This window comes from Phaethon lepturus, unplaced genomic scaffold, assembly GCF_000687285.1.
Source record: "Phaethon lepturus isolate BGI_N335 unplaced genomic scaffold, ASM68728v1 scaffold20866, whole genome shotgun sequence".
In the NCBI taxonomy this organism is placed as follows: domain Eukaryota; kingdom Metazoa; phylum Chordata; class Aves; order Phaethontiformes; family Phaethontidae; genus Phaethon; species Phaethon lepturus.
In genome coordinates, this window is record NW_010545841.1 from 89389 (window position 1) to 102980 (window position 13592).

Here is a 13592-nt window from a genome sequence, read left to right on the forward strand (position 1 = left end):
AAAATACAGGAACACACATATATACCATGCACACCAAAAAAGAACCTCATCCTTGTAGTTCTTAGGAGCTCTGAATACAAAATATTAAGACACTGAAGTACTAATTAATTTGAAGGGGGTGGCAGAAGCAGGCTCATCCTTGCCTTGCTGATGTACCTTAGAACTCAAAGACAGACAACTATCTATTAGCAGCTACTTAAATTTACAATTTATGAATCATTTTCATTGCCCAACTTAATTTGAAGGCAAACATCCACTGCTTCCCTAAAACTGCAGATGTTCTAATCTTTCTTGTAAAAGCAATCCTAAGCATCAACTAAGAAAATGTACATACGTTTAATATTTCCCTAGCACTTTAATTCTAATACTAGAAGTCTGTAAAACAACATGTAGATAACAATCTTTCAGTAAAAATATTTTGGTACTAAGCTTATGCTTACCTGATTTGAAAATCTCATGCTAACGTTCCGCTGATCTTGTGGAGGTATATAACGTCCGATAGGGTCAATGTCTTTAGGACTTACTAATTTGTCAGCTGAAAGTAAATGACAATAAAAATACAGAATTACTTGAACACTTTCTGCAGCTTTTTTGAAGGAGGCATGCAAACTTATTTTATGTACTCAATTCTGCAGCTATAATCTTTGTTTTAGAGCTATGATTTACAGATCAAAAGGACATTCTGCAAAATTATATTAATTTTTAAACTAATGACTCGAGCATCATCTTGCTACAGCTAATTATAATACTGTAGTATATACAATCATTTATTTTTTCACAGAGATGTGTTAAAAGAATATATGCAGACAACAGACTCCACAAAACACAAGTCACACGAAAAGCCTTCAATCCACAACCATAGAATTATTCTAGAGCTTTAACTAGAAACTCAATGGTTACCAGCAAAAAACGTTTAGCTTTGAAGAAAAACAGACAGCCTCTATCTCAAGGTAATCACACAACTATAATCCTGAAAGGGACAAGGGATATCAAAGATATCTCTCAATACAGTATCTCAAGAAGAAATTGTACAAAACCCAATTAAATGTATTTGAAAACTAGCAATTCCTACATGGAGTTTTATACATGCAAAACCAAAAAAAAACCAACCCCACAACACCCCAAAAAACCCACCCAAACCTAAAATGCCATTATTTTAACTTTCTCCTGAAAAGAATTTAGTACTCCAATAAAACTATACTATTAAAAATTTTCAACAAAGGTTCCCAATCTACTGTGAGCTATTACGCCCTTCAGATAAGTATTCTCCTATCAAAATCTCATTTTGACATGAAACTGTCCAATCTTTATTTAATTTCTGCTAGAGAGGAAGTCACACTGCATTTACATTTCTCCTATATGTCAACAATTTTTCACATATTCTTAAAAAGCTCTACACTAGGAAACCCGTTATTAGTCTAAAACAGAAATAACTCCTGACTCCATTAGCTTAATTCAGCTACAACAGCTGTCTTGATAATGAAAAATGCTTCTAAATTCTACACTTCATAGTAAATTAAGACGGCAGGTTGTAAACTCAAAATATGCCCTGGTTCAAGCTTATCAAGTGTTAGGAAAGAACAAAGAGCAGAATAAATAGATGGTACAGTGGAAAGAAAATGCATGGGCAGACAATGAAGGACACTAGCAGGGCAGTTCATCGAGTAAGCCGTGAAGGGGCCTGCTGCTGCTAGGAACTACGCCAGCGACTGTCAGCCACTAGATACCGGGACCATCTCCTGCCCTCAGCCTTCTGTTTAGAGAATGCAGCTTGACTCCTGCCAGGAAAGGACCCTGTTCCCGTGCTCTGCCCTGCTCCTGCGGAGTCACAATCTACGTGCCGGTGGCTATGTAAAAACAAAACAAACCACACACACACACACAAAAAACCTCCCAAAACCAACAAAAGTATGATGACAACACATGGGTTACCAAAACGCATTAAGGAAAACAGTCATCTGAGCTCCAGTCCGCCCAGCCAGACTTCTAATGCTGGCTAAAGGCATGTAAGTTACTTAGATTATTTCTAGTACTGCTGATGCTATAAAATTGATCAACCAAACGATTGCCAGATCAACAGACTCTCCCTCACAGTTCTTAAAAGCAAGAGTGGTTTCCAGAACAGGTCTTCTATTTCCACTGGTTTTTACATTGATCTACACTGCTCAGTAATTAAAGTATATAGTCAAAATAATTTATTTAAACCTACTACACCAATAGACTAATAAAAAATTTAAGCTAACTTCCAATATTTACAATTTTATTTAAAAGAAGAATCTCAGTGAATATTCATCACCATTATCACAAATACAAGTGTATCAGAATGCAAAAGCAGAATTTTCTTTGTTAGCTCACTGTTTACATCAGCAACAGCTGACAATGTTTAATCCATGTGGTCCATATGCTAAAAAATATTGTTAAAAACCCATTACTTAGTTATAGGCAGCACTGAATCCACAGAACAAGATATAAAAATTACAAGAAAAAGCACAGGAAAGATAAAAGAGAGCTATTAAATGAAAGACTAAACTGAGTGAATTTTCAGTTGCATAAAACAGCTGAATACCTGTCATTCCTCTCCCTTGCTCTAAAATGGGGACCCTATCATAAAGGCTTTACAAACCTCCTCAACCAGAGCAAGAAAGATATCCTATGAAAAACTGCATCACCGTTGGCAAAATGCATGCTTTTTTCCTACATAACCTTTTCTTTCAGTTGCAAAAGCATGTGGTGACCTCCAACAGCTGTAGGCAGACACTTTCATTGCCTCTGTTGTTCAGAACCTTTATAAGCAGGATCAAAATTTTGATTTCACTGCTTCTGTTTGCCCCTCTGTGGGAGGCAGCAAGTTGTACAGGAATTGACTCAGTTTCATGTTGCTGCATTTAGAAAAATTTGGACCACAAAAGGCAGACACTAGACCCACAGAAGAAGAATCTAAAAAGGTTATATTGTATGCTCGCCTACACAGCAGAAGCAAGGAGGCTGAGCAAATACAAATTAATTGCTACCCTTGAGGCAACACAACAATTTCTGAAACAGATGACGAAATGGGAAACCAGGACCTTCCCAGAAATCAAGGTGTTTGGAGTCAGGCTTCCACTTAATTAGCAACCACCAACAAGCAAAGTAATACACACGAAGACTTTCCCCAAGGACGAGATTGTTTTTCAGGTAGGTTTTCACCCAGAAAGGAGCAAAATTAAATGCACTAATTATAAATTAGTACAAATAAATGGAGTTGCTGATATAACAATCATGGGTGAATAGATATAGCTTTGTGATAAAATTTCCTATTTGAAAAGACTATGAGAGAAAAGGAAAAAAAAAATATTTTGGAATAAAGGAAGGGAAGAATGAAAAGCAGTGAATACAGCGGAGAGAAAGTTTTAAAACAATAAAGAAAACAGTTACTAATGACAACATTTCAAAAAGAGATTTAGCACAATTATTTAAGAAACAGTGTAAGAACGTTCAGCAAATGAAAGAAATTAAAAGAAACAAAAAAAGAAAGTTGCATTACTCAAACAGCATTTAGCAAACAATAGATACAATTTATTTAACCAGCATTCCTTAGGTACAGAAATACACAAATATCAGTACAATATTAATGCTAGCGGAATTACTACAGTATTCCTGCACACATATTTGAGGATTATTTGGCTAATACCAAGAGGTTAAATTAATTTTTTTTTTCCATTAAAGGTGAGATTGCCTGCATTTACAGGGTTGCCTAAAAAAGGAACTATGCAAGGAATACAGTGAAACCAAACAGGTGGAGCACCAGACGGACTCTCTTCTTCCATATCTAAAGACACAACCACTGTTCTTGCCAAGTCTTGAATTTTTGAACTCCCCTTCAATCTTTCTCATTTTTACTACCAACAGCCTGTTTCCCTTTACAGTGTTCACAGAAAAAAAGTTTTTAGGACTCAATCTACTGATTACCAGGTAAATGCTGAGCATGTTAAAATAAAGTAATGTATCTTTCTCCCAAAAGAAATATTAAGAAAAAAAAAATCTTAGCGGTGAAGATTTTTCTGGCTTAGCAGCTGTTTTTGCATTAGTGTTTGAATCCTCTCAAGCGAGGCCAAGAGTTCATTTGTGACTGAAATTCTCCATAACAACCTTCAATGGCAAAACTTTGAAACGCACTTTCAAATGCTCATCTAGTCTCTTCTATTTTAAAGGAAGGGTAAAAACATCAGCTTTACCTGGGACTGCAACTCTTCAAAATTTAAACTTGTCTTGCTTAAAAGCAGTCAGTAATTTGAACTAAATGCTGCAGATCACTTAAAACCATCACCATACAGGTGCAGCTGATACAGTTAATCCAGAAAGTGTCATATTAATATATTTTGTTATGAAGAAAAGGAAATAAGAGGGAATGTCAGGAAAAGACACAGCAAAAAAAGAAACTTATGATGTTTAGATTTTCAGTATTCTATAAAAAATTCCAGTAAGCTTCATAGTGTGCTGCATGCAGCACAAAATTTTATCATAAAGAATAATAAGCAATTTTTGCCTTTCATGTATGAACTAAAGCAAAGGACATACATGTCACACAAAGGACATACATGTCACCCACAGTGCATTCAAAACTCAAGCCAACATGTTTGTTCAGATTCAAGAAAAACATTAACAAAATAAATACCCTTCACTTCTGATGAGTCAAAACCTGGTAGAATTTCCTCAGTCTCTTACCCAGCAGTTTTGCAATGATGTAAACTGCCTGCCCCCACAAGAAAAACTTCCCATCGCGTCCACTGTTACTAGGAAACCGCTTCTGACTGCCCGGGTTCTTCTTTTCCAGTTCAACGAAATCAGCTGGCACATAGTAATACTTGGGTACAACAGGACACCCTGCGGAGTTTTAAAATAAGTACAGTAAGTAAATAAATTCCACTGTCATCATTATTTGATTGTAGTCCCTTAAAAAAGCAGGAGTGGATTCAAGACAGGAAAAGTTATACCCTAACAACAACTTGTTGTTATTAGACTGTTGTCATTCCTTGTTATCTCTCAAAACCACAATCAGTGTAGGAAACCCAGGGCAATATTAAACTAGTTTATTTTGCAGCAAACACTTCCGCAGAATTTCTTTCCAGACTACATACATTGTCTGTGTAGTACCTTACTGTGCAAAAAGAAAAAAAAAAAAATTTTCACCTAAAGCAAAACGCAGTACAGATAACAAACCATAATCAAAAGAAATGAAAACTGCATTAGAGTGAAACACCTGAGGTGTTTTTCGCCTGCATTTAACACCAGCTCGGTATCAGACAACTTTTTAAAACTAAAATCTTAGCCAAAAGTAGTCAAACATTTAATTAAATGAAAATCATATTTTTTTGCAAGTATGCAAAACCAAGTTAAAAGCAGCATTTTAATTCTGAAACATCACAAAATAAAATGGCATAACTTCTTAATTGGAAGATAGCATATCTTATATCTAGAATTATGCCACAGGTATTACTGATCATTGTAGATTAATAACCTTTATTTCAACACTTTTTAAGTGGACAAGAGTAAGGAATTTAGAAACATAATTACAAATGACTGACCTAATTACATGCAATACAAAAACAAATTAATATGCTTTCTGCAAAATTAAACTTCACCTTAATATAGCTTTAATTTTGAATTCATTTGGATAAAGAACAGGTGATAAACAGAACAAAGTTGCAGTACCTATTTGCTTAGACAAAGAAAAAATAAAATTACTGGCAAGAAGCTGAGAAAAATTGAGATAGAGATAGATTATCCAAATGAGTGATTATCCAAACACACTCAGAAATTCTAAGATGAGACATTCATGATGACATTCAACAAGAGGAACCACAAGATTAATTTAGTGTCCATGGAACTTCACATACTCATTAATAATCAGAAAAAAACAACTATCAGCAAGGTCAGAAAATCTGGTAAAGAAAATTTGGTAAGGAAAAGTTTGTATTTCTTACAGAAACTAGTTCACTTCAACACATATTCCAAGTTTGAAGAACAAGTCTGACTAAAACATTCGGCATCTACTTATGTAACTGTACCACAGATGTGAAGAACAGGTGACTAAATTTGCTGGGTTTTAAAATTGGATTGTCAATATATTGAAGCTTGTTCTGTTCTCAGGCCATTTTTTTTCCTCCCACTCAAAGTTATGGTCTTTTTCTCTCTCTCTCTCTCTTTTTTTTTTTTTTTAACTGAATTTTGGATGGATGTGCCTGTAGGCCTTGTCTGCAGTTCCATCAAAATTCTGGAATGCACAATTTAAGTAAGAGAACATTTATATTAAAATTAACATGTTGCCACTTTTAGTGCTCTAAGCTAGAAACAATTTCATATGCATATACCAAATTATTTTTTAAATTTTGTGAAGTTAAGTGACATTGAATGATACAAGTAATTCTCAACTGTATCCAGGTGGAACACTGAAACAGTCTGACGGTTGGTAGTTAATATTTTCCTGCAAAGTCAAAGTGAACTTTGTAAATAATGAAGCATAGGCAAAGGAGGGGCGTAATTACTGGGTACACTGTAAATTTTGTATTTATGTCAGTAGCACTTTTCCAGGCAACATTACTTTTATTATCACACTTTATGATGCAATGTATCTACATGAAAGAGATTATTCAGTATCAGCATTTTGCCACCAGGAAACATAGTGACATTATTACATCTCCTTTGCTCTGACTGCAATATCCATTAACAGGAATGTCAGTATTTTAATAATTTCAGATACATAAAAAGCTACAGTGCTTTAGAAGAATGATTATCAGAGAATACCTTCAGATGTATGCTGAAGCAAAGGTTCCAGAAGATCCTGATACTCCTTTACTTGTGCAGGATTTCCTCTAAAAACTCCTAAAAATAACCCAACAATAATTGACTTAACAGAAGAAATAACTTTTCTGTGAGCTTAATGGTCATAAAAGAAGAAACAAATCTAGTGTTTATTTTTCAGTGGGGTAGTGCCTACACACAAAACAGTTCATGAAAGGTAAAAGACTAAACTGCAGCTAAATCTCAAAGGGATCATGAATCAGCCACTCTCTTATTAGCTGAAACTGAAATCAATGGCAAGTTACACAGGCTGGCAAAGCTGTGAACTTGCAGAGGCTCAGGAACTGGACGTAGACAACCAGCCCAGCTAGCTGTAAATAACTTCCTTAATTACAGCAGAATGAAGCAGAGCTTGTGTGCCAGTGTGGAGGCAAACAGGCTGGTTCTAAATCCTTAGGACAGAGTTGCAAACTTATCTAGAAGTGAGTTGCCTAGAAATCCCAGTAAACATACACAAAAGGAATATGAATAGTAAATTGAAAAATTCCCCTTCAAAGATTAGATTGAATGTTTACATTGCCAAGTATTATATATTCATATTCTAGCAGTTCTGAACTGCTAACACACCTTGAGATGTTAAGCAGAACAGACAACTCTTTACGATGATGCTTTTAGGGAGAAATTGCTAAGTTGGGGACTACCAGTACTTTAAATATTTTTCTAGCAGAACTTAGTCACTCCAAAATGAATCTGATGAATCCTAATATGACCAGTGTTCAGTTCATCAAAAGTTCTTACATGAAAAGGTATCAAAAATATCAAAAAGATACCAAAAATATGAAAAGCGTTTCTGTTCATCAAGGAAATGGTGGATGAACTTGACAAGTCACACTGACATTTTATAATAAAACAGTTTTTAACATTTAGAAGTGAACAAGTAAGATAAAAACTTTTCAGTGTACATCTTCCATTCATTTCTCTCCATGGTTTTCCTTTTCAATTACCATATTCTTCCAAATTCCATTAAAACAACTATAATGTTTCCCTCCCTACCTTATCCTAGAAAAATACCATCATCCTCCACATTCAACCAGAAATGTAAAAAAGCTTTCAAAAAATGCTATTCAAATATGTCTTACCCAAAAAATAGTCATATAGATTTATTTGGTTAAATCCTTTCCTACAGCTACAGATGTGTATCTGCTACCCAGAGTCCTAAACAATTTCCTTTTGAGAAAAATCCCAACAGGAATAGTACTAAAGCTGCCTTTTTCTGTTCTTAAGAAGAGTGAATTCTGGAAGGCAAAAGTAGTAAAAAAGAAAAGCACAAACTCATCCGCTGAGAAGAAATATACCAGAATATCCTTATTAGAAAAAGTTTAGATATGTTTATGTGTGTATGATACATATTTTTGTACATGTACAGATATATTTATGTGCATTATATGTTTAGATATGTTTTTTGTTGTTTTTATGTTTAAGTTTAGATGGTTTTTGTTAGTTCTTGTGACTTTTTTAATATACATATATTGATACATATGTAAAAATATCACCAAAAAATTATCTTTTATGCTATTTTAAGAGTATTGAATAAATTATTCTACTGAAAAGCCAAAGTGCAGTAGAAAGCTGGAGTTTGACCACTGTATAGAGATTTCTTTCTTTCCATGGCTCTTCAATGCTCTATCCCAAACCCAAAACTTGACAAGTGTTGTTCATTACATTTTCAAATATTCCCAAATATACACACACACACACACACACAGAGGAAATTAAATCTTTTGCCAAAAGAAACAAATGCAATGAAAATCTGCACACAGAAAAGGGTGTGTTTAAGTGACACACTGAACTACTTCAAAACACACCAGCACAGTCATGACATAAGAGCAGTATGATATTCTGACTATTTGTAATTTAGTCTTATTGGGAGATGCTATAGAGGATAAAAAGATGCACTGATGTGATTTTATATTAAGAATCATCTATTGAAGATAACAGTTGGGTAATAATGAGGAATCCATGAGGAATAAAACAGTGTGCTTAATACTACTAGAAAATGCATAACTAATTCAGTAGTATCTACTTGCCAGAACTGTTTTAACTCTCCTTATCTTAAAAATCCTAAAAAGCTGCTGTTGACAAAACAGAAGAGCTGAGGAGCTAATTAGTTTGTCTTATAAAAGAAAATATAAGTAGATATATAGTAAATATATAGTTACTTGAATATGTTCTGCTAATCTTTCAAAAAAGAAATTATGAAAGAAATTTTGCTGATGTGAACAAAATCGGGGGATTATGGGCTATGATTTACAGGACTCCCTCCTTCCTTATTTAATGGAGCACTGTCCAACTGTTATACAGGTAACAAAATCCAGCTCTCAGGAGTTACCTACATATTCAGTAGCTTAATACACTTAGCTGAAAAGGCTTCCCTTTGTACTCTGCAAGTGTGTTGGATAGGCAGATAGGTTTTCAGCTGAACCAGTATTGACAAGGTAGCATCTTGAAGGGTTTTTTTTCAGTGTTTTCATTATAGACATTCAGCTTTAAGCTACTCCTCGTATTTCATTGTCTTTTTGCCATTTAAGTCATCCTGTGAATGCTTAAAGTTTTTCATTAAGGAGATGCGTGCACAAAATCAACTATCAAAATTACTCTGTTTGATGAAATTGTCATACAGGGAAAGAAAAAAGGAAAGAGACAAGGACAATATGTGCAAAATACATATTTTGTACTTTTCCTTTGTAATACACAAAGTATTAAAATGCTTTCTTTATTCTTCTGCTAACTTCAGTTAAAGATGATTATCTTTCTTGTTGTTCCCAAAACTGCAAGTGGGCAGCATTAAATGTCAGTGCCTTTCTCCTCAGTTTTGGGCATCACTCTTTGAAAAATGTCACGCATTCCTTTAGAAAAATCAATTGTGAAAACTTACTACATCTTCAAATAAAATATTTTAATCTGTGGGTGGCCACAGAGGAGTCTAGGCAGACAGCAGATTTCTATGCCCCTCATCACCTTTATTTGAACACTATTCCACACACTAAAGGGAAAAAACCAGATGGCCGTATTTTCATCCATCTTTTTGATGGCTGTAACCCTCACTCCTTTTCTTTTTCAAACTTATTGTTCTATGTGAGTTTTATCTTCCATGCTGAAATCATTCCATTAACGGTTTTGCTATGCCTCCTATCCTCAAGACAAGATGTAGGCAGTGGTATTTTTGTTGCTGTTGGTGGTGGTGGTTTTTTTTGTTTGCGTTTGTTTGTTTGTTGTTTTTGTTTGGTTGGTTTTTGTTTTTTTTTTTTTAAACCAGACTAGATGGCTACGTGGAAAAACGTGACCAGGAAGCACAGGCATTTCAAAAAGAAACTAAGCCTTTTTTGGTTTGCTTTCTTCTCCTCTGAATTCTGTTTCAATTACCACAGAATATCCAATTTGAAAAGACCTGCTGCAACATTCAGTGTGTCAATGTGTTCTCTCTTCCATTTCCTTTTCTCTCACGTGCTGCTGCAAAGTTCTGATATACTGTGAAAGCTTTTAAGGCTTAAAAGGCAATGCAGGACTGAATGTCACAGATTTAAGCTTTTAAAAAACCTGTATTGACTTATATATTAAAAACAGGTCACATGAAAAATGCTACGTACTTGTGTTTTTTTAACCCATGAAGCAAAACTCTCAATGAAATACTTCGTATCACTGCATTTTGGTTTATTTTGGCAGGACAGGAAAATAATTTTGTATCTTTCCTCTAAGGACTCATTTCTCATTAGAGAAAGGCATTAGTCTTTAAAAAACAGGAATGTAAAGCTGTACTTACCATCAATTATCATGAAAATAAAAAACAGAGGGAATTCACACTCAATGCCATCAAAAAGCTGAAAACAAGAAAAATTAATCAAACATTTTATCATTTTGATTTAAGGAAACTTATTTGAATATCGTGTTGCATAATTTCAAAGCAACAAAAGACAATCATGAATGCAAAAGCATTTTACTACATCAGTTTTTCATTCAGGTTATAGCTTCTTAAATCAATAGGCACTTCAACTGTGCTTTTACATATGCTGTGGCTCATTCTCAAGTAGAATATTTAGATAATCTATGTTTTATTTTCCAAGAGAAACTACTGGGGAGAAAAAGAACCGAATTTTCATTTAGATGACCTTTACTGATAAATACTGTGGTCAAAAGCAAAAATTGTTTTCTATACACTCAGCCTGTAGTCAGCTGTGAAATTAAATAAAATGATAAATAACTTCCTTATTTGTTATGTGAAATCAACTGTACCCTAAATGTAAATGGGAGCACATTCATTACAAAACAAATCAACAACTAACTTGCTGACTTAGCAGTATCTCAAAACTGCACATGCCAAATTACAAAATGTATCTCCTTCACTTGAAGCAGTTAGGAATCACTGCAATTCAAATTGCAAATACTGAGGGGGTGTGTCCATTATTCTTTTCTTTTGCGTTTTTGGGGGGATTTTGTTTTGGGTTTTTTATTTTTTAAGTACTGCCTAAAAATTTTAGAAAACCAAAATTTGTCCTCAGGACAAAGGTATTCCTTTACCTTAATTTCTGCTGGTTTATAATAACGTCGTGTTTTGTCCTCTAGCGCTGTTCTGTACCCATCTCTCAGAAATCTTTTAAACCCATATTTTCCTTTCAATTTTCTAATAATTTTATCTAGTGTTTGACTGAACAAAACCTCATCATCCAAAGCAAATGCAGGATAACTAAGACAGGGCAAAAGAGCTGCATCAGTATTCTGTAGAAGGAGAGGGAGAAATAGCACATTAGAAATTTAATTACTTCTCTGACAATTATTTGACGCACAAAGACGATTTAACTTATTTAACTATTTTACTTACTAAGTGAAATATACATTTGCAACATTTATCTTTGTCAAAATCGTAGTATTACTCTATTAAAACAGTATGCAAAATGAGACTTCTAAAGATGTATAAGGATAAACTACAAACCAAATATTCGGATATATGAATTAAAAGAGAACTCAATTGACTTGGAATCTGACCTACTTCACAGTGGATAATCCACAGGGATAAGTGAATACATTCTAGAACTTCGTGGTTTTAGAAACAAAAAATATCCTCCAGGTCATTCCTGGAGGAGAAACAAACATTTGGGTATCCTATGCTCAAAAAGAATCAGAAACATTTCATAGAAGTACAATGCTGAGAAGTAACTATGATTAAATCATCATTCCTGAAAAGCTTTTTCAGGAATATTTTTCAGGTGCTGTAACAAACAAGCCTATCTGATTTACAATTAAGGTGATAAGGGAGTAATTTTAGGAAAAAATACGAGTAGTATTTCTCAAGAACCATGTGCAATTATCATGAATTAAACACACAAGAAAAATTACTAGCTAGTGCATCACCACTACGGGTAAGCTTACAGAAACACAAAAAAGTAGTTTTAAGTTATAATTCTTATGTCATGCGCTGTTTTTGTTATTCCTTTGTGCTGATATATCTAAGGTATTCAGCCATTTAAAATACCATATTTTTGCCAATACCATTGACATGAATGCATAAAAGGAAAAAAAATTACACAGACTGCTTCTACACATAAGTAACTTATGAAACCAACTTCTGTTGAAATACTTTAAGTTTCCAGCAAATAAACAGCAAGAGTTCTAAAAGACCATTAGACTATAAAAAAGTAGCTGTCAGTGCCTTTTATTTTAATTATCCAGTATTATAACTCTGCTCAAATTCTTCTACACAATGAGTAAACTATTAATGTTGCAGATTAATAGTCTGTTTCATGAACAAAAATGCTATTCTATCCCAGAATGAACAAAAAAGCAGTAGAACTCTATTATCACTCATTTTAAATTACTGATTTTCAACAACCAAATCTACCTTTGATGCTAGTACTACTGTTTTTTTTAAAGTAATCTATACTTATGTCACTTAGATTTACTCACTGAGGAAATATTATTATAGCCTACTGTTACAAATAAGTAAGAAATTCTCCATATTCAGCAATTGATGAGAAGTCAACCTTAAGGCTTCTTTTCTAGACAAAAGAATGAATTAAAGCTCAACTAAAGTATTTTAAAAAGGGGGGCACTGAGTGTACAGTAAAAACTAGGCGAAAACAAAAACAATTGCCAAGACTGCAAACCCTATTTAAGTTATTATAGATAATTATTATTTTATTTTAAAATTGTTTAGAAAACTACCAAGAGGCTACCATTTTAATCTAAATATTCATAAAATAAAGAATGCCATCGTAAATGCACTTCAAAGAAACAACTACATCACAGTGGCATTTGAGAAGCAAAAATTCAACATCTGTCCAGCAAATTCCTATCTTTATTAAGCAGAACATAATGCCCATCATAGAACTAAGACTATGTTCACATCCATTTATTTTCTCCACACTCTGTTGCGGTGAATCTCATTTAATTACTTACATGAGACCTTGACTCTCGGGGTAGCAATGAACAGAGAGTCTGTCTGTTACGGTTATGGGCATCAAAATCCACAAATATAACAGACCAAGAGCAGCCCTGTAAACAGAACATTAAATTTACTTAAAAGGAAGGGAAGAAAGATTAGCATATCCTGGTGAAAATAACCTAAATAAACCAAAGAACTAGTTATGTTATAATAGTCTGGTAGCTGGTAATTTTAATTAGAAAATGTACCTCAACATCAAGTTGAAAACATTCTGCATTTTCAAATATATTTAAATCTAGCCAAAATTAGACGGTTTTATCTACTAGTGATTATGAATTATATGATTCATTCAAGCGATGAATTCCATTAATTCTTC

The 13592-nt window shown here is 33.8% G+C and overlaps 1 protein-coding gene across 1 annotated transcript in view; it reads right to left on the reverse strand.

Moving 5' to 3' along the window:
- The window catches only part of PHKB (phosphorylase kinase, beta), a gene marked incomplete at its 5' end in the record, with an annotated part of 46611 nt that extends 33285 nt beyond the window's left edge, over positions 1-13326 (reverse strand). The window contains 6 exons of the mRNA XM_010289100.1: positions 441-535; positions 4705-4863; positions 6784-6861; positions 10601-10658; positions 11356-11553; positions 13231-13326. Coding sequence (XP_010287402.1) covers positions 441-535; positions 4705-4863; positions 6784-6861; positions 10601-10658; positions 11356-11553; positions 13231-13326 — 684 coding nt within the window. The remainder of the gene's footprint in view (positions 1-440; positions 536-4704; positions 4864-6783; positions 6862-10600; positions 10659-11355; positions 11554-13230) is intronic.
- Positions 13327-13592: the final 266 nt, after the last annotated feature.